This window comes from Capsella rubella, unplaced genomic scaffold, assembly GCF_000375325.1.
Source record: "Capsella rubella cultivar Monte Gargano unplaced genomic scaffold, Caprub1_0 scaffold_1, whole genome shotgun sequence".
NCBI lineage: Eukaryota > Viridiplantae > Streptophyta > Magnoliopsida > Brassicales > Brassicaceae > Capsella > Capsella rubella.
In genome coordinates, this window is record NW_006238923.1 from 35,418 (window position 1) to 59,671 (window position 24,254).

The 24,254-nt window shown below is 37.4% G+C and overlaps 4 protein-coding genes across 9 annotated transcripts; 2 read left to right on the top strand and 2 right to left on the bottom strand.

The window, feature by feature from the left end:
* The first annotated feature begins 85 nt into the window (after positions 1–85).
* On the top strand, positions 86–2,694 carry LOC17899035 (COP9 signalosome complex subunit 7). Of its 2 annotated transcripts, none has more exons than XR_002835333.1 (8): positions 86–354; positions 748–823; positions 914–1,092; positions 1,193–1,237; positions 1,334–1,404; positions 1,602–1,740; positions 2,258–2,329; positions 2,445–2,464. XR_002835333.1 is itself a non-coding variant. In XM_023788950.1 (8 exons), exons 1-8 carry the CDS (start codon positions 196–198, stop codon positions 2,464–2,466), a joined length of 780 nt encoding a protein of 259 aa, XP_023644718.1. In that variant the 5' UTR covers positions 87–195; the 3' UTR covers positions 2,467–2,694. The 2 variants fall into 2 exon arrangements, 1 of the variants encoding a protein (XP_023644718.1); XM_023788950.1 differs by having other exon boundaries at positions 87–354; positions 2,241–2,329; positions 2,445–2,694.
* A 296-nt stretch (positions 2,695–2,990) lies between these two features.
* On the bottom strand, positions 2,991–5,013 carry LOC17897391 (putative dual specificity protein phosphatase DSP8). Of its 2 annotated transcripts, none has more exons than XM_023788949.1 (7): positions 4,865–5,013; positions 4,505–4,755; positions 4,301–4,423; positions 4,124–4,217; positions 3,952–4,034; positions 3,774–3,863; positions 2,991–3,674 (listed from the first exon to the last, which is right to left on the bottom strand). In XM_023788949.1, exons 2-7 carry the CDS (start codon positions 4,724–4,726, stop codon positions 3,321–3,323), a joined length of 966 nt encoding a protein of 321 aa, XP_023644717.1. In that variant the 5' UTR covers positions 4,727–4,755; positions 4,865–5,013; the 3' UTR covers positions 2,991–3,320. The 2 variants fall into 2 exon arrangements, with proteins under 2 accessions (XP_023644717.1, XP_006303247.1); XM_006303185.2 differs by having other exon boundaries at positions 4,505–4,774.
* A 616-nt stretch (positions 5,014–5,629) lies between these two features.
* On the bottom strand, positions 5,630–19,311 carry LOC17897544 (CCR4-NOT transcription complex subunit 1). Of its 3 annotated transcripts, none has more exons than XM_023790220.1 (49): positions 18,992–19,311; positions 18,459–18,756; positions 18,143–18,371; positions 17,709–18,048; positions 17,390–17,503; positions 17,170–17,298; positions 16,905–17,096; positions 16,624–16,818; positions 16,350–16,487; positions 16,081–16,203; positions 15,735–15,988; positions 15,528–15,631; positions 15,317–15,411; positions 15,008–15,232; positions 14,192–14,371; positions 14,035–14,107; positions 13,844–13,911; positions 13,569–13,714; positions 13,365–13,473; positions 13,128–13,274; positions 12,984–13,031; positions 12,781–12,909; positions 12,418–12,660; positions 12,195–12,332; positions 12,025–12,113; positions 11,825–11,930; positions 11,501–11,596; positions 11,233–11,385; positions 10,884–11,066; positions 10,611–10,810; positions 10,424–10,526; positions 10,207–10,335; positions 10,077–10,121; positions 9,715–9,909; positions 9,445–9,571; positions 9,253–9,353; positions 8,822–8,956; positions 8,661–8,744; positions 8,255–8,401; positions 8,031–8,162; positions 7,880–7,927; positions 7,647–7,793; positions 7,518–7,579; positions 7,238–7,391; positions 6,951–7,142; positions 6,761–6,865; positions 6,536–6,670; positions 6,233–6,433; positions 5,630–6,155 (listed from the first exon to the last, which is right to left on the bottom strand). In XM_023790220.1, exons 1-49 carry the CDS (start codon positions 19,088–19,090, stop codon positions 5,904–5,906), a joined length of 7,137 nt encoding a protein of 2,378 aa, XP_023645988.1. In that variant the 5' UTR covers positions 19,091–19,311; the 3' UTR covers positions 5,630–5,903. The 3 variants fall into 3 exon arrangements, with proteins under 3 accessions (XP_023645988.1, XP_006306283.1, XP_023645987.1); XM_006306221.2 differs by having other exon boundaries at positions 12,025–12,110; positions 18,992–19,184; XM_023790219.1 differs by having other exon boundaries at positions 7,880–7,912; positions 18,992–19,184.
* A 1,925-nt stretch (positions 19,312–21,236) lies between these two features.
* Positions 21,237–22,383, top strand: LOC17897769. Of its 2 annotated transcripts, none has more exons than XM_006304519.2 (3): positions 21,237–21,276; positions 21,559–21,690; positions 21,847–22,383. In XM_006304519.2, exons 2-3 carry the CDS (start codon positions 21,602–21,604, stop codon positions 22,160–22,162), a joined length of 405 nt encoding a protein of 134 aa, XP_006304581.1. In that variant the 5' UTR covers positions 21,237–21,276; positions 21,559–21,601; the 3' UTR covers positions 22,163–22,383. The 2 variants fall into 2 exon arrangements, with proteins under 2 accessions (XP_006304581.1, XP_023632887.1); XM_023777119.1 differs by having other exon boundaries at positions 21,856–22,383.
* Positions 22,384–24,254: the final 1,871 nt, after the last annotated feature.

Genomic DNA, 24,254 nt, shown 5'->3' on the forward strand with positions numbered 1-24,254 from the left:
CCTTAGCCCAACAAGTACGTTGAGAAAATAGGAAAATAAAATAAGGAAAAAGATCTAGAAAAAATTAGGATAGAGGACGTCGCCACATGTATAAAGAGAGAGAGAGAGAGAAGAGGAAATAGTAGAGAGAATTCGGATTCCTTGCTCGCTGCCCTAAAACCACCGCGAAACCGATTCGAGAAGAAGAAGAAGAAGATGGACATCGAGCAGAAGCAGGCAGAGATCATTGATCAGCTCGTTACCCGAGCTTCTACTTGCATAGGCGACGCTCTGTGTCCTATCATCATCGAAGCTACATCGCATCCTTCTCTTTTCGCCTTCTCCGAGATTTTGGCTCTACCTAATGTGGCCGAGGTACGTTACTGCTTCAATTTCTCTGTTCTGATGGACCAATTTTTCCGTACCTAACTCGTCGACCTAGGGTTTCTCCTCCATTAGGGTTTGTTTGACCAATTATAACGCTTATGTGCATTGGAATTTGTGTTCAATTTTTGGCTAAACTCTTGCTGATAAATTACTTATTAGGAGTCTGTGTTTGTTTTCTTCAAATCTTTGGTAATCTCTTGCTGATCTGAAATTACTTACTAGGAATTTGTGTTTGTTCTCTTTAATTCTTTGCTAATCTCTTTCTGATCAGAAATTACTGTTTGTTCCCTTCAATTCTTTACTAATCTCTTGCTGATCAGAAATTACTTGTAAGGTTCTTCATATTTGGTGCCTTAAGCTGTTTACAATAATGCATTTCAGCTTCAAGGAACCACAAATTCTGTCTACCTGGATTTACTACGCCTGTTTGCCCATGGCACCTGGGGTGACTACAAATGTACGATTCCTTCCATCCGTTAATATATATCTCTTTTCTTTTTATTACCTTTTCACACCCTCTTCTTAATTGATTTCATCTGCACTCTAGGCAATGCTACCCGTATTCCTCAGTTGACTCCTGACCAAATTCTTAAGCTAAAGCAGCTCACTGTGCTTACCCTTGCTGAGTCTAACAAGGTACTGCCTTATGATACGCTAATGGTCGAGTTAGATGTTACTAATGTTCGTGAACTTGAAGACTTTCTTATCAATGAATGCATGTATGCGGTGAGTTTTCTTCGTTTTTTTCTTTCCAAGTCACCCGCATGTTTTCACTGATAACTAACTGTGACATTGTATGGTGCTGATTTTTTTAATTATTTCCCAGGGTATAGTTAGAGGAAAACTGGATCAATTGAAAAGATGCTTTGAGGTGTGTTTTCTGTCTCATTTTCGTATATACCCACTGTGCTTTGTTTTTATATTTGTAAGCACATCTTTGATTGTCATTTATCTTGGAAACATGCAGGTTCCCTTTGCGGCTGGTAGGGATCTAAGGCCAGGACAACTAGTGAATATGTTACACACATTGTCAAACTGGTAATTTTCTTCTTCCAACAGATCCCAAGAATTTTCTACCTTCTATTTCTGATTAAAATAACTTCTACGTGGTGTTTGAATATATTGCTAATGATTTACCTTCACGACCTACGCTTGAGTTCTATGTAAAAAGTCTTTTTCCATGAAAGAGTTTATGCCTTACTTTTTTGAGTCTGTTGGCGCAAATTGATGTGTAGGATGAACACGTCAGAGAATCTGCTTGTTTCAATTCAAGACAAGATCAAATGGGCGGACAATATGAGTGAGATGGATAAGAAACATCGTAAGGAAGTAGAAGAAGGGGTGGAAGAAGTGAAGAAGTCTCTGTCCATGAAGGTCAGTGATATATATGATCAGTTTTGGAGGCCTAAGGAGTTTACTATTCCCTATTAATTATTTTGTGTAACTAATAATTGTTACATGTCTGATTACTTTCCTGTAACCATGAGAGTCCAGTTAACTTTTCTGTCTTATATCTTCCGAGATATATGGTGGGTTTATTAATAGTTTAGGTCTATGTAAATGTGATGGGGATAAACTTCATTAAATCCAAGGTGTTTGAGCTTTGAAAGTCCAGTACAATCTTCGATTAAAAATTTATGTTTCCATATATTTAGTGAGTCCGTTAGTCAGCTGTGGCATCTCTTTTTACCATTCTTTCTGTGACAAGAAACCCTAACATGCTGGATGTAATTATATAAAAAAACAAAAATACAAAGAAAACAATCACGAAACAAGTGTTTTGAATGCATTACTTGGTTGTTATTTGATTGATGTTTCTGGATTGTGATTGGGAAGGGTGATGGTCGATGTAGTCTTACTTACGTTATGGGCAGGGGGATGTTGACATCAGAGGAAATAAAGAGATGTTTGGGGAACCAAGTGGAATGATGGACTATGAAGAAGATGGAATCCGACCAAAGAGGTATGAACCATTAGATATGATCCATTATGATACCAAGCATGTTCAAGTATGAGATGCTAACATACAAGTAGAAAAGAGATATGATACATAACACACACGCATCTTTGGAACGTAGGAGGCGGCATCCGGTAAGGTAGAGGAGCGAGAGAGCAAATGGGCTGTGTGGATTGACATTCCATTTACCGAGAGTAGATTATGCGGATTTTTCAACTTGTTTAAATCATGTGTTCTCTCTCGACACAACCCCTTGTTTTGTCTAGATTTCCCTTTCATATTATGTCATAAATTTGGTGTTTCTTCACCCAAGGATTTTTACAAAAAAGAATTTTAAAGTCTTTTAATTAAGAGATGTTCAGTAATCAAAACATTGTGAATTTGTGACCGAGTCAAGTAAGGGAAGGAGAAGTCTAGCTGACAGATTTATAATGAACAGTGTCGTATTCTTCTGATATCCGCATGACTTTAAAGTTGTACCTTCTGATTACTCCAGGAGGTCTTGATATCAAGTGTCTCATCACCCTTGAGATGCTAGCGAATCGAATCCAGAGAGAAGCTGAGGGTGTATGTATACATATAGAGAGATTGAGGGAGCCCCAATTGCTTGGAATTATTGAAACAAATCAACGTAGTGAACCAAGTTTGCTGCCACGAGCACATCATCTACATATGAAATGGTTTATTCTTTTTCGGCAAAGTTTATTTATAGCTTCAGTTTTCCACTAAATGCTAATAACCTAAGAGAATTTTATCTCAGCCCACTTCCTTCTCCTATTTTTTCAAGTTACGTTGCCCCAAGCCTTGGTGGATGGATACTTGATAGCTGGCCTCAGAAGCAGAAGTCTTGGTACGTTTTGAGTAAAAAAGGAGGAGTCATCTTAACACAATTTGCCATTGTAAATGAAAATCAGTGTTCTGTACAATGGATACAAGTACATTTGCCTCAAGATGAGCATCACCTCTCTACTTCTCACTTGCCACCAGTGTCTGAAGCTTAACAGACTTTGATGTTGACACCAAGACTTTGCAACTGATCAACAAGGACTTGTCTCCTTGGTGATTTAAGCCATAAGCATGAGATCCTAGCAAATGCAGCTTGGCTTGCATATTGGACCTTGCAAGCTAAACTCAGCTCTGGTAGCACATCCACGCATGAAGCATCCCTGCCTATGATTTGAGGCTCATCATACCCAGTCAGATCGGACTGAGTTACCACCACCACTGACCCATCATCAAAAGCTGAGAACAACTGTTTCTCAGCCGCAATTGCTAAGCTTGTTTGCTTCACAATCATGTTATTTTCTTTTGCGTTCCTTCCAATTCTGGAACCGTAGAACTCCTTCACAGCCTGCCGTTCAAAAAAATATGCTTTTAGCAACTTAGAAACAAAGCAAGACTAATTTCTAAGCATGTCAAAGAGCTCTAGGTGTGGGAATTGAAAGCGCACCTTCCACTGAGCAGTACCAAGTAAGACCCGCGGCCTGATGGACCGAATGTACTCATAAGCACGCTCAGGTGTCATTTCCCTGTATTTCACCTGTCGGGTAAAAGCGTAAAAGTAAGAAAATATAACCTTTATAAAAGCAAACTAGTATAAGAAAATGGCTGAGAATGAGATGGGCAACCAGGTAACAGAGAACAATGGTGGTACTGCGTCCCCGGCCAGCCTTGCAGTGAACATAAGTAGTCTTGCCACTTGACGCAGTCTCTTCCCAAAATAATAGGAGGGGAAAATGAGTGATAATGCAAGACAAGTTGGAATGTTTAAGCCAGAGAATTGAAGATAATGAAACTTACCGTGAATAAAATCAACAGCTCGGCAAATATCAGCGATTGATGGAGCAAAGAGATAATCTCTCGTAGGAATCACTAGATGCTTGATACCGTGAGCCTACAAGGTTTCAGGATACAGAAGAAATGAAAAGCAGAAAGGCATGATAACGATGATGAGAAGCTCTGAATGGAGGAGCTTACATGATAGAGAGATGAGGGAACCAAAGTCTCAAAAGGCTCGTTGAGGGTAACCACGCCATAAACACCAAGTTCCTTGAGAAGTGGAACATGAGTGGGGAAAGGCACAGCACCAAGCAAAACGTACTGATAACACAGAGCATAGGTGTATGTGTTAGCCCACAAGGCAGAAACGCAAAACAGTTGAAAGCAATGTGGTTTTTTTACCTCATCGACTAGATCCCACCATCGGAATTCTGACTGAACCATGTTCCTGAGAACGTTGTATATCAAGGTTGGGTAGAAGAGTGCGCGACCGCCAGCTCCAACAAGAGCACGTTTTGCATTCCAAACACCCAAATCACTACTTGTACATGACACAATCCCTATTGAATCGTTTTGGCTAATAATACTCTCGTCGCCTCCCTCCTTCAGTTCTTCGATGTACATGTTTCCCCCAAACGAACACGCCCGATTTCCTTCAAGATCAAAGAAACCCTAGTGTATACAATCCTCAGGAAAACAATTAGACACCAATTCCATTCAACTCCGTAAAGACCAAAACTTTGGACTTTGCAGGAAATCTACCTGGGTTCTATATGATCTTCCTCTTTCCCCATTCAGTCAGTAAAGGAAATTTTCTCTCTTCTTCCAAGTTGCAATCTTTCGTTTTCTCAACAGACCCACCCAGATGGAACCTTTTTTTTTTTTTAAGCTAATCTCCAATTATTTTCATTTTCCTCGTCTAGTCTTTTTGTTTTAAGCTTTGCAAAAAGTCTAAATTTTTTTAAGGCAATTCTCAAATATAACACTAATTTTTTTTTTTTCAAACATAACACACATTCTCCTATTTTCCAAAATTATCTCCATTTTCAAAATTTAAAGATTAAAATTAAATTTTAAACTCTATACAATAAACTCTAACACCTAAAAACTACATCATAAATGTAAAATAATCAACTCAAACCTTTAAAAAAAAATCTAAAAAATTATTTAAAATATTATAATTGTGTTTGAAAATTTATAAAGTGTACTATTATTGTCCATAAAAAAAAAATTGGTGTTATTTGAGCGTATTACTTTTTTTATAACATGTATAATATATTAGAGCATCCCCAATGGTGAGACTCTAATTTTGGGTTTCTAAAAAATGAAATAGGAATACTTGTAAATAATTAAATTTAGAATTAAATTTTAACTTAAATCATTTACATCATAACAAGTGTGTTAATGGAAGTACAAAAGAACCAATATTTGCCCATAATGGTGGTCTGAGACTAAAATTTGTATTTCTCTATACTTTTTTCTTTTCAATGAAAATAATTTTCTTTGTATACCTTGTTACACTTAAAATATCCAACAACGTCATCCTCGTAATGATTGGCTATTTGTTACAAATAATTTACACCATAACTGGATGGTATCGTTTGTTTGAAGCTTGAACATGCGTTACATTGTTCTAGTTTCAAAATCCCCCTTAAGAGCAAAGACAGATTAGAAGGCCAGTAATATATATTTTCAAAATAATTAAGAAGCAAGTTTCTAAATCTTTAAAAGAGAGAGAGAGAAAGCCAGACTCCTAAAATCTCTCTATATATTGTTACAACATACAAGTTGAAAGGCAGCGCTAATGAGAATTGTCTGAGACCCAACCCGAGACCATTCCCTCGTCAACAGGCTTGAGGCCACCGCAGGATCTGGCTACAGATTCAAAGAGTTTCTCAATCTCAGGCGCACACCTGATGAAGGCTTGTTTCCAGAAGCCATATCTTGGATTCTTGATCAGCTCAATGAATGTGATTAGCAGGCCCCACGGATGTGGCCGGTTCACAATGAGCCTTTCCAACAGCACTCTTGTTATTTGCTCCTGTATGATCTCCTGTTTTATTCAAGTCAAAATCAGATTACCATGCCCTAAATTTACTTCTCAGCTCTTGACAAGCAAAGCAACCTCACCTGGTCAGATTCGAAGAATAGATAGAGCATGATGAACGAAAAGTAATGAGTGTGGTTGTTGGGATATCGAAGCTGATTGGCAATGGCATTAAGGAACAGATACCGTCCTTCTGTATCAAGTTCCATACTTAAATACTTGAACATCTGTAAGGCGACAACATTTTGAGCCTGTGTCTCACCCGCCTGTAGTTGCTGAATAGCCTGTTACCGCAATGTCGAAAATTTGCACATGCCATTAGTGCATACACATAATTAAACAGACCTTTTTTATTTAAAAAATTAGGCTGTATCTCAGACCCATACCTGCATTCCAGTATATAGCACAAGCGAGTTGATCAATGGTACACTGTAACAGGTTCCAGCTGAACTCGCCTCGCTGGAAGAGAGAAGTAACTTCTGCTTCAATTCGCTTAGGAAAGTTGAATTCTGTTGCCTCGACTGCAGAAAATTATATGAGTCTATCTTTCTTATAGTCTCATGAACCCAACGAATGAACAAGAAAATTGAAGAATCAGGTGTTCCCCTTACCATGAGATACTCATCCACGTCATTCTTCATTTGCTTTGCTTTCAGCGCAGCATCAACTTCGGAAAGGATACAGGGAGCTTCTACAATCTCAGGTAACAAATCAATCTGCAATGACCACGATAAATCAGCCTACAAGAATATATTTTCTGTAGAATATGAACCTACTGGGCCCTCCACTATCATTTCGAACCTTTAAGTTTGGGGTAGAAGGATCTGGAAGCCTCATGTTCCGTGGAAAAGAACTAAGAATAATATTTCGCATCTGTATGCAACTTGAAGGAATCACATCACAGAAAGTAAAATGATAATCACAGAGGAACTCTGGGAAGTCATGAAGCAGAACCAGCAACACTCTCAAAGTCCCTTTGTATAGGAAATGAACCTACAAATTTAATAAACAAACAAGAGAGAGACCATCTAAGTTACCATCGATAGTGTTCAATGCAAACAAAATACAGAAGAGGAAAAGGCACAAACTGGTCCTCCGAGTTCAGCATTTCTTAAAAATGGCTCAAGAAACTGGAGCAAGTCCACCAGCAATCGTTGGACATATGGCCAACCCTTCTGGCCATTTACTGTAAGTAGTTTGGGCATGAAGCTTCTGTGGCTGACAAGCTCTAGCCATGCGAAGCTGAAAATTGTATAAGAGCCTCAGTAAAGCAAAAAAATTATAAACAAAGCACAGATGTGAATAAAAAATAAAGAAAAGATTCCATTTTCACTAGAAGCATGCCAAGGTTTGGGTTTGTGTCCTAACCTGAAAGCAGGAATCTTAAGAGGCTGCAATGCGTGGAATGTGTTGGCAAAAGCTGTGAGAACCTGCAACAAAGGACCAATATTAGTGATATCAATAAATAAATAGTACATCAAAGAAAACAAATTGCACCTGAAAATTTGCACCATCAGTGCCAGGATCTAAGGAACATAAGTCCAGCAGCCAGTTGATGAACAATCGAAAATATGGTTTTGGATTGAGTGAAGTCTTTTTATCTTCTGCATCCTTTTGAATGCATCTCACAGTGACAGCCATGATCTGAGACCAGTAATCAATATCAAGCCCACAAACATTTTTGAACATTTCACCCATAATAGTCAAAGTTTGATAGTGTGTCTCCTTACCTCTGAAAGAAGAAATAACCTGCTGCTAGGCTCCTGCTCAGGGAAATACTGAACAGATTGTCATAAGAGAAAAGGAAACCGAAAAAAGCTTAGCAGGCAATGTATTTTGGGCTTTTCTATCCACGAGGCACACCATAAACACAAGCTTTACCTTCAAGATTGAAAACACAAGCTTTGCATACATATCGATGGCGAGGAATGATGGACTCTGAGCTTGTTGAGGAGATTGCACAGCACCAGAACTTATATCTTCAGAAGATATACAATGAGCAACAGAAATTTCCTAAAGAAAGAAAGACCAATGTTAGTAATGAGGCCAACGTTAGAAATCTCATGACATTGAAAATCCAAGATTTTCTTAAAAGGTTATATCACCAGAAGAGTTCGGAAAAAACTCTCTGTCGTATCATCTCCCTTAAGTAATCCAGTTTGATGCAAATGCAACACATATTGTGAACACGCGTTTTCATTTGCACCCGGAAGTTCGCAGATTTGATACCAGCTTTCAAAAAGCGTGGACACCTGCCAAACACGAAATGAAGAAATAACAAACTATATATGCATTTAAGGAAGAAAAAAGACACTACCTATAATTAAAATGGAAATTTAAAATGTGTAAACAGGCCAAAGAGGTTGGTAAAAAAAAAGTGTAATGTATGATAATAGCTTCACCAAAAAATTGGTTCTGTTCGTAGCTCGCAATTTGTGCAATTACCAATCAACCATTAAAAATTCTAGTTATTACTAAGTAAGGAAAACTGATAACATGCGAAATATTTACCCGATCCCGGAAGCCCGCAGGATCTGATTCCACATAATCTATGCTGGTATTCTCATCTGCATTAGAAGTGGTATTGCACGCAACCTAATAACAGAGCTAGCATGTCAAATAAATCCTCGGTCTCATTACAAGTAACGTTCAGTAACAAAATCATCTAAAACCTTTTCATCTTTTTGCCTATCATTGTTCTCATTTCCAGTTGCACAATCAGAGAGGCCGCCTGTGTTAGTAACTGGATTTCGTATGATGTCAATTAGCTGTTGCAATGACTCGGGAGATCCGGATTTTGAGGCAAGCTACAATCAAAACAAGAAAAATTAAATCCAACACCAAAACATTATATTTACCATGGAAAAAATATCAACATAAAAACAATATTTGCACCAGAAAACAACATCAGTCAGTTGGCATTCTATGATAATTAGCGTTATGCTGCAGTTTTAGCATAGAAACAATATATGAATCTAACCCCCTCCCCAGTTGTATGTTTTCACACCTATTGACTGGTTCTTCTAATGACAAGCTTTGATGATAATTAAACAAGAAATATACGACTGCAACAGCAAACGCAGAAGAATATAAAAATTGCAACCTTTGCCAGCGCATCAACAAGACTGTGGAGTTCTGAAATGACACTCGACTCTTCAGTGACCAAGGATTGGAGTAGAGAAATAGCAAAGTCAGTTGCGCTTTCTGCAAAGTAAACAACTGGTTAGACACTTCACTTAACATAAGAAAATGCACGTACGGAAGGACATAAACGGAGGATATGCGGTCAGCATACTGTTTCTTCCTCCATCAAGATGCTTCGCCATGTGGACATTATACTCCGCTAGGCTGAGCAACTCGCGTTGAATAAGACCAATAGTAATATCTTTGTTGAGCTTCCGCTCCTCCCCTGAATAAATCACCTGTGTTGAGAAGTTCCAAGAAAATTACATAATTATACTAGAAATGCCAAAGAAACAAATTTCGTAACAATAACAACAGGATAGTTCTCGTCATATATCATGAAAATATGAATGACTAGATCTTGAAAAAGTTTGTAACATACCCAACTAGTGAGCTCTTTAACAACAAGCTTGCAAACATCACGAATAGCAACAAGTATTGCTAGGTTAGCACTGACGTGAAGGTTACTTGATGCATTCTCATAAAGAGCCTTGAAAGCTTTTTGAGCGACAGCTAACGCGGCTTCATCTCTACTTATACATCTGAGGATAATTTCAGGAACTTCAGAAACCACGGCCTGACAATCAATGAAATCTCATTAGCCAACGATTGGAAAACCACATAAAAACATATCCAAAATTTCAAAAACGTTTTTTCTAAAATAACTAATAATTTCATCAATTCTAGGTACATGTAAATTACAATTTTGCACTATAACTACTTAGGCACTAGAAAATTAAGTACCTGAATTTCATCATCTCCTGCATTATTAGCCACTAGTTCCTCCATCTGAAACAGTTACAAGAAGTTACAAACATATAAGGAACCCAAAATAAATGCAGAACGAAAAACAAGGAATAATCACTTTACTTACCTTCTGAGTAACAATCTGATACTTATCCAGAGCATCTCTTGTGGACAGAGACGGCTGTGTAATATTATTTCCACCAACTCGTTCCATGGTAGCAGCTGAAGTCAATGTCTGCAGTAACGTTCCAGATTCCTTGTGTATAAATAAGAAGCACAACTTAGTAATTCAATATAAACCTACGCAAGTCACAATTTGAAATATACGGTCCTGTATATCTCACTTTCATAGCAGCGTCAGAGGGTTCAACCAGATTCAAATCTGAGGTTGGTAGTGGTTTTGAATATTGGAGACTGGCTGAGTCACCAGCTGGATCAACTTGTGAGCTTTAACACAGGCAAAATAAAATGTAAACATATTGGCTGTGCAAGACAAAAAAGGTAAATTAAAGCAGTTTTATCAATCTGCACCTCAAAAGTGAGACTGAAGATTCAAAACCATCCACAGATATATCTGATGGCCGGGAGACCATATCCATATGAGCATTTCCAGCTCCTGATAAAGGACCATAACCACTACCAAGTGCAACATCAGTAGATGAGCTTGATGCAGCAGATAAACCGTGTGAAGTCTGGGTTGGCTGCTTTTGCCAAGGATGTTGCACAAAGTCCTGAAAATGCAGATTAGAAGCTTAGTCATATAAACAAAACAGAGCAGAGGCAACTACCTGTCAATAACAGTACCTCATAAACTCGCTGCTGAGACAGAGAGAGTTGTCCAGGTTTTGGACGGAGGGATTCGGGTATGAAACTAATGGAATTCTGAGATAGCATATTTGGGTCAAAAAAAGAGGATCCAGCACCATCTCTTTGCTTTCTCCGTAACAACAATTGCTGAGCAATGTCCGCATCAATTGTTTGTATTGCCTGTAGGGACACGGACACAAAAGTATCAACAAACCTTATACTGAGGCCCAATCATATATTACTAACAAGAAATTATCCCTCAAACCTGTTCCAGTTATATTTTTCGATCAATGCATCCAAAAGATGAAACAGAAATAAAAAGTGGGATCAAATATCTAACAGAAACCTTCTCTGTAGCCGCCTCTTCAATAGCAGCACAGCCCAAATCGAGATTGTCGTTGGTGACAAGTTGCACAATTTGTTCAAGAGAATCATTTGAAATACTCAGACCCTGGAGAGAATTCCGTAAATGACCGGATATTGAAGTGCGCAAGGGTTCCTACATATAATAGAGCTGGTTGGTTTGGTGTAACAGGGGAGACATAAAAAAGCATGAATGTAAACGAGATGTAGACAAAAAGTTTAAGAATCCAAGACTCATAAGAAGGAAAAACCTTGCATGTCACATGAGCCAAACTCCCAGCTAAACTTGCAACCATCAAGTGAGCTGCATTATATATACGAGATTCATCGGGTTCCAGGGAATAATCCTGAAGTCAAAAAGAAAAAAGAATATGTGATATATAAATAGATTGAAAGCTTGGAAACCTGCTGCTTTAGAAAGCAACAATAGACGCAACAAAATGGGAATATATTGTTGTGGAGTGGAGAGTAATGTAAGTCAAATCGGAGATAAGGAAAGCATTTGAGGGATGAGACCCCAAAGCAAGCAATGTAAAAGTCTAGGGGAAAAAGAAGACAAGTTTAGATTGGTCAACCTTCAGCACAAGTTCTTTTGTTGTTTGGCATGCAATACAAACACTTCGCTGCACAATACCAGACACAATCTCCTTGATAGCTCTGTCCATGGCAAGTGGTACCACTCTGCAAATGGATGATAGATTAGTGTGTGAAAGAAAACTCCTTCATTGCGCTACAAACATAACAATCCACCAGTAGGAGACCATCAATCACAAACCTCTGAAATGGAAAGTGCATACCAAATCCGCTTAATTTCTGATTGATAACAACATGATTTCCAATATTGGGAAGTGCTGCTGACAGCTGCTGGCCATCAGATTTAAGTGGAAATGTTTGAGACAAGCATATATATAATAACTTTGAACGACATTAATAATAAAAACGTACCTGACTAATAGAAAACAATGGGGATGGAGTTGACTGGAACAGTCCTTGAGGTGATGGCAACTGATCTGGCAAGCCTAGAGTTGCCACCTTTTCCTCTTCCATCAAAGTATTGGTATAAACACGTTGAGGGGCAACATACTGAAAAGAAAAAGAAAGTGGCTAAACACCTTTGACAGCTATAAAAGGACTATAGGTCAATAGCAAAAGTACACATAAAAATAACCTGTGATAATAACTTCGAGGGAACATCTGTATTCGGTGAATTTGCATTATCAAGAGGTAGGTCTATTTGCTTAAGAGGAGAAATTGATTTAGGCTCTGAAATCATCTGCGGCTGAGATATATGAGTTACTCCAAGGTCTTTGTTACTAAAATCAGGATTCCCATCTATTTCTCTCTTCCGATCCTTTAGAAGGGAAGTTGGCGCTACTTCCTTTATATCAACGCCAAGGTTCTTGAATAAAACCTGAAGATAAAGACGATGTGAACAAAGTGTTGAATACACAAAAAACGAAAACTATACCAAACATCTTGTGATGTTCATGAGGAACAATCATCTTTCCAAAGACTTCTTAAAACCAGATACCTCTATGTCAAACTTCAGATTCATTTTTAGATTCGGCATTGAATAGATCTCAGCAAGCAAGCCAAGTATAGCCATCGTCCAAGGATTGGGAGGCTGATACGCAATACTGTTTTGGCATGGCTCCAGAACCTGCAGTGACAATACATTAGAACTCAAAACATCAAACGTAGAATAGCTAGGATCGCTGATCAACTATCACCAACCTTTGAAGTAAATGGAATGACCGCAATCATCAACCCTTTTTCGTATGCCTGCAAAAGGAGAAGAAAATAATGTTCACATCTACACTTTTACAGTGTTAAACAAAAGGTTTGAGTAAAAATTCAAAGGAAAAAAGCAGCAAATACCTCCACAATCAAGGATTTTGGATCTATTTCTCGCGCCCTTAGAACATAATTCCTTCCAATGGTCAACTTTCCAAGCCAGCTACCTAAATTTTTAAGAAGAGATCGCTCTTCAGAACTAGACTTTATGAGCTCTGAACCCAAAAGAACCTGCATAACCAAAAAAAAATAAGGAAAAAGTTTGCTTAAAAACAAAAGGTTTATCCATTAACGTAAATCATTTGTGGAAGAAAAATTAACCTTGCAATTTTCGTAAGTATTTTGAAGAATCTCCTTAAATAACAGCTTGGAATCAACTTTGTCTAAAAACTTCAGGTACAGGTCATGAAAATTTGGCTCGATGCTAGCTCTACCAGGTATTGGAGACACAAGGGAAAAAAAATAAGAACAAAAGACGCAGAAACCTAACAAAAATTGCAGAACATAAAATCACAACTATCATACCTTTTCATAACCATGTACTGTGCAAACCAAGGATAATACTGTTGAGGTAAAATATCAGCAAACTCTTTCCCTTTAGATTCAATGTTTGCTTTAGAGATATTATTGATTATGAAAGAAACTTTGTCCTGAACATCCGAGGGTGGAGCCTGGGAAAAAAGAAGTTTTATTCTTGTTATTCATACTAAAAAGTAGATAGTTGACATATCTGACACATTACTATGCATTGTAACAAAAAAACAAATATTGAGATATTGACAAATCATTACGGAAAGTACCTCAATTGCATTTTCCCTTCTTTCTGCTGCTGCAACTAAGGTTTCAATGTTCAAAGCAGAGCCAAACCCTGTGATAATCTGAGTCTTAGAAAAAAAAATTGAAAAAAGAAAATTCTTCTCTTGATAGGAGAAGTACTATATAACCTATCTTATTCAAAAAACATTTATAAGCTAAGTTAGCTGGAGTTTACTTGTCGACGTGGCTCCACGAGTTTGACGACCAAAACCAGCCGAGGTTGATGAAGAAGATGAAATGCCAGGATTCTGCATGGACAATTAGTGAGGTGAAATGGAAACTCTTCCACCCATATATAGACATAATCGAAAATATACAAGAAAAATCATCACCTTTGGAATGACAGAAACCTCAGCCGAAATGGTTGATAACGATGGCAAAAGTGGCCTTGACTCATTAGATGGCACACTAGGCACTTTGCTGAGGTCATCAATATGCACTTCAATTTTCTGTTGAAGCTGTGCGGGAGAAGAAAGCTGTAATGCAGATTGGCCAATGCTAGAACCATTCAACTGAAAACCAAAAACAAAAAACAATACAATGCTTTCATTTGCTTCAGAAAGGATCAGAAAGGATCAAGCAAATATCTGTTCCCTCTTCACTGAATAACTAGCGAATCTGATCTTATGTTTAAGATAGACAGTTGATCGAAATAAAGATATTTGCAGAACCAACAAACTGATTAAGATTTTCATGATTTGGTTTCCTTATCAAAGAAAAATGACGAAGGATTAAGAGATTCTGATTCCTTGAGTTATTATGTTTCGTTTTCTTATTAGAACATGGTTTTGGTATTTTTACTTTTAATTAAGTTACGACGGTTGTAAAAACATATATAAATAGGTCTCTAAACATCAATAATAATCATCTTCCAAACATTAACCTTATTCTCAAGAAGAGACTAGGGTTAGGGAAGCTTTTGCTAAATCAATCTTTCTTAAGCATCACGGATTCTACGTATTCAGTCCTATTACTCGAGCTAAGGCTAAGGAAGCTGCGGCTCATAACACAAACAAGAAGATATAAACTAGCTAAAACAATGAGACTGTAAGTACAGATAAATAGATTTTATAATAGACAGTAACAAAAACTATAGCAAAACACTTAGGACACTCAATCAAAAGAAAACTTTTAAATCAAAATTCTACCTCGCCATTTCCAGGGAAAGACTGCGAGGGACCAGGTTGCGAAACAGAGGCATCGGACTCTAAATTACCAGATGATATCCTTGAAAGTGCTTGTTCAATAACAGTGACTAACTCAGGGTGAGTGCTACGCAGATGAGATATTTGCAAAATATGGTTGCAGTATTGAGGCAATTCAACCAGACGATTCACGAACTGTTCCAGAGCTTTGCTTCCAAACAGAAACATCTGCATGAATTTGAAAGAAAGACGATGACAGATCTCTCACAGAAAAACCTGGGAGACAGAAATACATAACAAAAGAATCTATACTTTTGAATCTGCGGGTTTACGCAAAGAATCCAATACTAGACGTAGGGCCATCCCCAGAGTGAGTGAACTTATAAGCTGGTGCTTTATAACAGAACCTGAAAATTTGTATAAGTGGCAGCAGATTCAAGAGAATGTAACGACAACACTACAAATCTAAAGAAGAAATTACTTATATTTGCTAAAAAAAAATCCTTTTACAAAAACCACTCACCAAAGAGTATAGAGGCTATTTTCAGCTGTCTCTCAGGATACTTGGGAAAAAACCGATATTCTTCAAACAGATTAGCGATCATGCATTCAAAAATTAATTTCTCCCTGACAAAAAAACAACCTCATGATGATCTTTATAAATGATGAGCCTGAAAGCATGCAGAAGGAGATTAAATTCTCCCAAATATAAAGTTTGTCATTATCAAACCTTTGAACCAAAGAGTCCTTGTAACGGGAAAGCATTTGAACCATTGCATCAACACTCAACTGACTAGAAAACATTTGATGGAAATAAGCGTTTGCTTCTGCCTCAACATCATCTCCATATGCATTGGAAGTTGATGAATCTTTAGCCTCGCCATTCTGCAGTTTCGAATTACCAACCAAAATTGCTGCATTGACCTTTTCTATCTCCTCGACCAGTTGATTTGAGGTAATCAGATTAGCATGAGCTTTCAAAACCTGCAATACATTTTCAAACAATTTAATCTCAGTAGATATGACATAACAGAAGAGCTGAAAACCAAACAAAAACAAAAGGGAGACTAACTAACTTTCAAAAGAGAAGTTGTTGCGTCCAAATGAAGATCTGATAACGGATCAGAAGGGTGAAAATGTTTGGCCATAAAATCCTGTGCGTCGCTGAAATGCACATTCTTGACAAATTTGAGACACTCCTGAAATATCAAAAAAAAAAAAAAAAAAAAAAAAAAAAAAAAAAAAACACATATATTTAATTATTTATTGTAGATACCAATACCATCTACCCATCTCTAGAAAATATTAGAACTACCAGAAATTTGATTGTGATAAAATACGTTACCTCAGCAAAGAGGTCCTTATACACATGTAGGCCGTTTGGCAACCAGTTCTCAATGTCCAAAAGACCTCTCAATGAGGCAAGGACTGCCAATTTAATACTGAATGAGACTGGAACTGATTCTAAGACAACAGAGAGAATCTGAAACAAATAAGTGACCCCTGATTAGTTTAAAGACACAGAGAGGCTGTTGTAACGGGAAAAAAAACGAAAAAGAAAAACATTATAATGAGAAAAATTGAGCCACTGTCACGTATTTTCAATACAACAAATTCACCTTCAGCTCATGGCAGATTTCAACTATCCGGAGCATGCTGTCCGCTTTAAGATTTTGGGCATCTAAAATCCCCCACAGAAAGAGTTCTGCATTCTGATGCCAGATATTAAGGATAAAACCACTATCCTGGGAATTCGTTACTATCACTGGAAAAATAGCAGAAACCACTTCACGCTGGATGAGATTATAAGCAGTCTGCATCAAGAGGATTGACATACTTAGCAAATCAAAAAGGTAATATTACAAGCATATATCACCAAAGACCAGTCATGGGAAATTACTTTGATGTGTGTCATGCCAAGGAGCAAGGTCCTAGGACAATGCGTGAGTGGATACTGGAGCAACGAACTAACAAAAGCAGCATGACCTCTCTCGGCCAATTGGCATAGCACATCCAAAAGATCCAGCGACAGCCATGCATGATTGGATAGTCCTAACTGTTGATCGTGGCTGTGCATGTTATCATTATATACCTGGAGGACAGTTGGTCAGAATAGTGACAGCATTAAGGAAAGCAGCTTAGAACACAGATGTGCGGTGTCTCACCAACTTCCTTGGAGAATGCATAAAGGTGAAAAGTTCTGGTGGGGCAGAAATTGCATGCTTAAGAAAGGATAATTGACCTTCCATATTTTTCCAGACAGAAGTGCATACAGCATCAAGAGGAAATAGTTCCTGCAAGAATAAGATTAACAACCTCAAAAATAAACAAAAAATGAAATAAACATATTTTTAGACAGACAAATTAGCCCTTATTAGAACACACCTCGCAAGCAGTTTTATAGAACCGCATCAAAAACGAGAAAGACTCCATATTAGGGATGTCAAATCCATCATGATCAAGATTCTCGATTACTTTCCTCCAGCTTGTGCCAGGAGCCTGCTTTCAATAAAATCATAAGATCATGAACCAAAATAACACTTGACAGATAAGCTAGATGTGTCTTCACAAATCCATCAATTAAAGAAAGCAAATCATACACGATAGTCTCGAATAAAAAGAGATAGATACAAAGGCTAAACTGAAATTTCTGAAACAATAGTGACACTAATTAGACAAAGTAATAGTGTTTAAGATAACTCACAAGCAGTTTGATTGTATCAACCAGAATATCAACATTCCATGACTTTGGCGTGGGAAGTTCAGAAGGACTGCAGCAACCAAGGGCTAAACTGAATGTTGAAAAGGTGGTGTGGTTGTCGTCAAGATCAGCACATGTCCGAGCAACATTGACAAGAATTCTAGAGATAGTAGCCTCTGTTAACGGTGCAAAACTCGACAAGATCTCTTTGCATTGTTGGGCATCAGCAGTTAATCCACAACCTAATTCTCCCATGAGATCTCCAACACCAATTTCTTTGTCGATTTCAGCTAAGATAGCATCAAACTCATTTTCAGCAGAATCACTGTGAAAATCCATGCTCCTACAGCAGAAGGGAAAACCGTCAAGGGTCACATTCAGGAGATATGAACAAAAAAAAAAAGGAAAAACAGATGAAAGCAACTCATAAGCAGCACCTGAATACATCAGCTTCATGAACTTCAGAGAAGATTGGTGATAGAGCAAAAGAGAATTCATCACTAGGATGAGCAGAGTTGGACAAAATCTGTATGAAGGAATCCAAATGCCTGGACAAATCCTCATACTTCTGGAGAAACAAAAGAACATTCTGAATTTGCTCAGTAGAACCAATCTGGCCAGTATTGGCACAGAGTTCCTCAATCTCAGCCAATAATAAGTTCCGTCCTGGAAAAGGAAAAGACCAAAACGCAATGATAAGAAAGATAAGCCTAAGAGATGAAAGATGAAGGACACGGGAAGAGTCAGGATTACCAGTTGTCTTTGCATCCAATCTTTCAAAATCGGTCAGGGCGAGAGCAAAGCTAATTTTGTCAGAGGTTGAAAATTCCAATGTATTAGTCAAATCATCCACAAATACTTGAGTGAGCTCAACATCTTTCAGGGCGTGAGAGAGCAGGGTTCCAAGATTAGACAATTTCATCACACGTTTAAAAACCAATGATACTACTTTCTCAAGCTGTAACGTATTTGGCTGGCTTTTCCGGACGGTGAAGCAATCTAAGCAGGTCTTGAGAACAGGAACACTAGTCTCGACTCCAAAATCAAACAACTGGGATTTGAACCAAAAAAAAGAGAGAAAATCAGAAAAGGAACAAGCAAACCAAACAAACAAACCCCCCCCCCCCAACATTCATCTTAATTAGAATTTATCCAGGATGGAAGTCTGCTGATCTAGGAACAAGTAGAGAACCCTTTTACAGCTGGGTACAAAGTGGAAAACCCACAGAGACACCGGCGTGTGTAAGAAAAGGAAAAACAACGATCAGAGAGAATATAAGAAGAACCTGAGAAAGGTCTTGGGCGATGGAGTCGACATCGGAATCATGAAGGTTCTGGAGCAGGAACCGGGTATGACCGGCGACCTTGGACGGACTCATCAGCATGGCAATCCGAGATCCGAAATGCTAGGGTGCCAGGAAACAAGACAAGAGGGGTCTTCTTCTAGGGTTTCAAGGGTGAGCGGGGAGAGATCCAAGAGAGAAGAGTAGCTAGGGATTAAGGAAGGCTCGCTCTCGGACTCGGAGAGATTCGGATTGATCGTAACTAGTCTCTCTTCAAGTTGGCGTCTTTGTTTTGGGTTTGTGCTTCGTTGATGCTCTGGTTTTTTTCGTTCGGCCCTTTCCTAACCAAGCAAGATAATATATATGCGCCAAACCACCGCCGCTGCTTAAATCAGCCCATTCCTTTCCTTAATGGGCCTTTATAGGATTTACGGCCCAAATTACTAGCCTGCTATATACAGTATGTAACCTGGATAAGAAAAGCAAATCATACAACATTTTACATACTGTATATGATTCGACTGACTTGATGATAGAATACAGATAAAAATATTATCGAATCGAAGCTTCCACTCCCAAGACCAAGAGCATCATCAAAAATATACTCCGGTCGATGGGAAGCTGACTAAACCCATTAGCTAAGTGACTTTCGTGGACTAGAAGAAACTTAACATTAAAAAAGGTGAACTAACTTAACATTAATGTCCTGGTTTCTTGATTGCCCACTAACGTCGTAACTCGTGATCATGATAGAACATCATCATGATTTTCACTCAACAAAAGCATCTTCTCTCTAGTCTTTCTTCATCTTCATTATTGGCTTCTTTTCACATATACGATCATCATCATTTTTATTCCAAAACTTTTAACAATATCAGTACATCGAAAAGCTAAAAGTGGATGAAAGGTAGGGTTGTCCACTTGTCTCGAATAATTTATATTAATTATTTATCAGACCATCCGATACTCTTAATTCTTTCTTTCTTTCTTTCTTTTGTTAAAATTCGATACTATTCTACTATATATAATCTGCTATATTTCTCTTCTTTCAAATTGTATATTTAACTTACTGCTTTTATGACTACTAATTGAAGTAATTGACTCTCTTACTAATACAAAATTTTTATTAAAAATAAAAAATATATGTGTTTACCTTTTTTTCTTACGAAAACATATATACTTATAATTGTAAATTTGTAATTACAACTTCATCACGAATGACGACACAGCAAGTCATCTTATTTATTAGTTAGACTAATTAATGAATTGGGAAAAGAAAAAAGAAAAAATTTTGAAGTTGGAAAGAGATCAGTAGTGAGTTAACAAGGGGGAAGAAGAATGATGAACAAAAAGAATATTTTTTAAAAAAAAAAAAATTGATCAAGAACAGGACTAATTAAATAAATCATGGGAAGCGCACTACACACAACCAAGTACACAAGGCAAGGATCAGTTCAGTTGGGTTTTGTTTTTTCCACGAACAAAAGTAGACGACATGCAGTATCTAGAAATATTAACGTACGTACGTAGTTTGTTAATTAGAGAGACGAGCTCAGCTATATATATATAGGCGACAACCTGATGAATATATATATTCTGATTAAGGATTTGGCACACCGAAGTTGCCTACAATATGCATGCTCGAAAAGCTCATATATATATAATAGATTGCGTTACGTACGTAACAAAAAAATGAAATTAGGAGAAGTTTTAATGAAAGTTGGAATAAAGCAACATTATAGGGGATATCTTACACCCCTTAAGTATTTTATAGTTGAAACAATAAACATACGAAAAACGTAACATGCAATAATTAAAAAGGGAAATAATACCAATACTAATATAATTAATGTTAGCTAAAAAAGATGTCAACCTCAACAAAACGCATTTGTGAGTGAGTAGATGAAACGACACAAGCGTCCTTAAATTTGCGATTTTTGCTGGTGCACATGTTCACACTTGCGCTCTTTCAGGCGAGCAGTTGCGTCACGTCAACGTAAGATCATTGCAAAGAACATATTGATGGGTGGATGGAGTTCTAATTCACAGTGAAATCGACATGAAATCATATACGTACACGTGTATTAATAAATGATGGGATGAGTACTTAGAAAGAGAAGCTCGTAAAAGTTACTATGTATGTAGGTTGTTCCGCAGGCGTGGGCGTGGAGATGGATGGATGGATCCATCGCCTACAAATACTGAAATACACTCGAAGAAGAGGATGAGATAAAATGATCACAATGGAAGGACAGATCTGTCATTTTACAAAACTCCTCGTTTTTAAGGTTGGCTCTCTCTCTCTCTCTCAAAGTCTAAACTACGTACTGTGAAAACGACTGCAAGCAAAGCGCTCTGGTCTACCTGTACATTTACTAGCACGCATAGGCATAGTTGTGTAATATTTAATACTTTTTCTTTTTTCTTTCTTTGTATCATTCAGAGGCCTTTGCTGGTGGGGAATCTATATATATCACCGCCTTAATTCATCCTATTCAATAAATTAAAACCTTTTAATATTAATACTCATCTTTCTCTCTCTCTCTCTATATATATATATATATACACAGAAGGCGGATTTAGAAACAAAATAACAAAGAGATTGTGAAGATAATGGAGAGGGTGTGTTGCATGTGCGGCGACGTTGGTTTTTCCGACAAGCTTTTCAGATGCGGTCACTGCCGCAGTCGCTTCCAACACTCGTAACCTTCTTTTATACCATTAGTATATAGCCAGACACCTCCATTACATTCACAGCTAGCTAATTATTTTTTAATGGCCTTCTTGAATTGATCATATATCTATAATATAGTCGACTAGTCGTACGTTTATGGCACATTCCTTAAATCTCTCTACAGTTATTGCAGCAACTACTACAGCGAGCTTGCGGAGGCTACCGAAATTTGCGACTGGTGCCGGAGCGACGACCGGAAGCTAGGCAAGGTTGCTATACATGGAGGTTCTTCTTCTTCAATATCCCTAAACAATTATGAAAATGACGATGATAATCAGTACTTCACAAACCGATCGGAATATTCGTCCGGCGGCGGGATCAAGCATAGCAATAACCGTCACGATCAAGTGGCCAAAAGCGTTGTCGGAGCTGGAGGCGGAGCGCCGTCGCCTAGGACGGCGACACGAAGGTACAAGCTTCTCAAAGATGTCATGTGTTAATCACTTAATTTATCAGTGATTATATATAATTTCTATATATATATATATATGTATAATTAGCCACTACCGAGGGAACCAAAGAAAAAAAGAAACGCCATCTTCATCCTTTTCACCTTTGTACTAGCTACTATTTTTTTTTTTTTCTTCTCGACTCAAAGCTACTATTTGTTTACAATAAAATATGTGTGTGTGTTTAGCGTGAGTTTGTGTTTAATTCTTAATCAGCGAAGTTAGCACCTATATAATATATATATATATATATATAGCTGTATATGGTCGACAACAAAAAATAATAAAGTCATTAATTATAAAAATCTGACAAAAATCTGATCGCTTCCTCTCGTAGAAGTCGTTTAGTAAACATCGACGTACGTTCGCTCATAAGTATTTGGTAGATAGAGAGGTGAGGCTTTCTTAATTGTACGTAATTAAATACCGTCATTAAATGGGAGTATATATATATACTAAGTCAGCAAAGCATGATATATATATATATATGTCTGCAAACCCTTTAGATTAATGTTGGGTGTCATAGACTACGCGTGCGCCCGTGTGTGCGTCAGTACATATATACTACTAGCTTACCGGTACGGACGTGAATGACAATTTGGTATGACAATTAATTAATGTGTGTCGACAAATGGAATTAGATATATATAATTTACAAATGGTGGGGGAAGATATATACATAGAATAGAATGGAAATAACAGTGACTACTAGCTACAACTCCAAGTACTTAGCACATGTTCCAAGGTCCGTCCGTCCAATTTATACATATCCTTCCTTTTGTTGTATTGTATACCGACGACTACGAAAAGTACGTATCATGTCTAATCATTTATGTTTTAAGGTTATTTTTCACCCATGTCTATCGTGGCGTTTTTATACGAAAACACTCCAAAGTACTAGTATGATGGAAACAAAACAATCATCACTAAATAATGATACAGATCGTGCAATTTTTCTTCTTTCTATGATTCCCTAACAGGCGATGATGATAAACATAACGGGAATATCATCGTAGCATTAAAAGACATCTGATCTGGCTCTTTAATTTAGGCGGTTAAAATTTAAATATATACACATCCACGTAACAACAAATATATGTATAGCCAATGACGATGAAGTTGCAATGGGCTCGAAAGGACCCTGTTTGGGCTCGTTAACTCTGATACTGATCCATAAATCACACAATGCACAATCTTAATTTCTTGCATCAGTTTTAAATTTGTTTTGTAAACTACACTTTAAGTCCCTGTGAAATTATCGGTTGTATCTCTTGTATTTAACTTACTTCTTCTTTCTTTCTTTTTTTAATTATTAATTAAAGTTAACGCAAGCACGTACGTACCTTGTTCTAAAGCCCTTGGATGATGAAAAAAATAATTCAACATCCTCCACTTTTTTTTTAGTAAATCATTGAATTTTAAGCACCATAACTTTTTATTATTATTAATTTTGTCTCAAAAATTAAATAAATATAAGTTGGTAAAAACCAATTAACCTAATAGATAAAAAAAAAAAAAAGCGGGACATGTGTTGCAACAAATAAATTACACGGTTATGGGAAGTCCGATTCTTGTCACGTAAAGAGTTACAAAACTGAATTAATTATATGGCACATACATATATGCATGTAACATTTAGAGAAATATATACAGTATGTATGAATGTATGTACAGAAAATCTGGAAAAAAATAAACTAGAGTAAGGAAATAAAACAAGTGGATGTGGCGCCGGTGCGGTCCATGAAAGATAAAAGAGAACCCAATAAGCTTGCTTTAGTCGTGTGGGAAATATAGAAGAGAATAGTGTCTGTATGAATGATGATTGATGATGATCATATTTAATTTGTGCCCGTGTCCAAAAAAGAGAAAAAAAAAGAAAAGAGTAATGAAGTTAAGGAAGGAACAATGAAGTTAATTAAATGGTTGGGCCAGATGGGCTTTTAGATTTATCCCCACCACCACAGCGGACGGTTAGAGAGAGAGAGAGAGAGAGAGAGAGAGAGATCACGTGTGTGCTGGAAAATTAGCTCGCGCAACCACTTTTTGTCCTAATCCAACCCAGATATGACACGTTCGTAAACGA

Excerpts from the sequence above, each read along its gene's own strand:
- LOC17897544 (XM_023790220.1), bottom strand. The coding sequence starts at position 19,090 with ATGCTGATGAGTCCGTCCAAGGTCGCCGGTCATACCCGGTTCCTGCTC. Across the intron at positions 9,572-9,714 it reads TTAAAGAGCTCACTAGTTGG|GTGATTTATTCAGGGGAGGA; the intron begins GTATGTTACAAA and ends TTCTCAACACAG. Across the intron at positions 7,928-8,030 it reads TTGTGTTTTCAATCTTGAAG|TATTTCCCTGAGCAGGAGCC; the intron begins GTAAAGCTTGTG and ends CAATCTGTTCAG.
- LOC17897769 (XM_006304519.2), top strand. The coding sequence starts at position 21,602 with ATGGAGAGGGTGTGTTGCATGTGCGGCGACGTTGGTTTTTCCGACAAG. Across the intron at positions 21,691-21,846 it reads CGCAGTCGCTTCCAACACTC|TTATTGCAGCAACTACTACA; the intron begins GTAACCTTCTTT and ends ATCTCTCTACAG.
- LOC17899035 (XM_023788950.1), top strand. The coding sequence starts at position 196 with ATGGACATCGAGCAGAAGCAGGCAGAGATCATTGATCAGCTCGTTACC. Across the intron at positions 355-747 it reads CTCTACCTAATGTGGCCGAG|CTTCAAGGAACCACAAATTC; the intron begins GTACGTTACTGC and ends AATGCATTTCAG. Across the intron at positions 2,330-2,444 it reads GATGGAATCCGACCAAAGAG|GAGGCGGCATCCGGTAAGGT; the intron begins GTATGAACCATT and ends TTTGGAACGTAG.
- LOC17897391 (XM_023788949.1), bottom strand. The coding sequence starts at position 4,726 with ATGTACATCGAAGAACTGAAGGAGGGAGGCGACGAGAGTATTATTAGC. Across the intron at positions 4,035-4,123 it reads AGCTGTTGATTTTATTCACG|AGACTGCGTCAAGTGGCAAG; the intron begins GTAAGTTTCATT and ends TATTTTGGGAAG. Across the intron at positions 3,675-3,773 it reads TTGGTACTGCTCAGTGGAAG|GCTGTGAAGGAGTTCTACGG; the intron begins GTGCGCTTTCAA and ends TTTGAACGGCAG.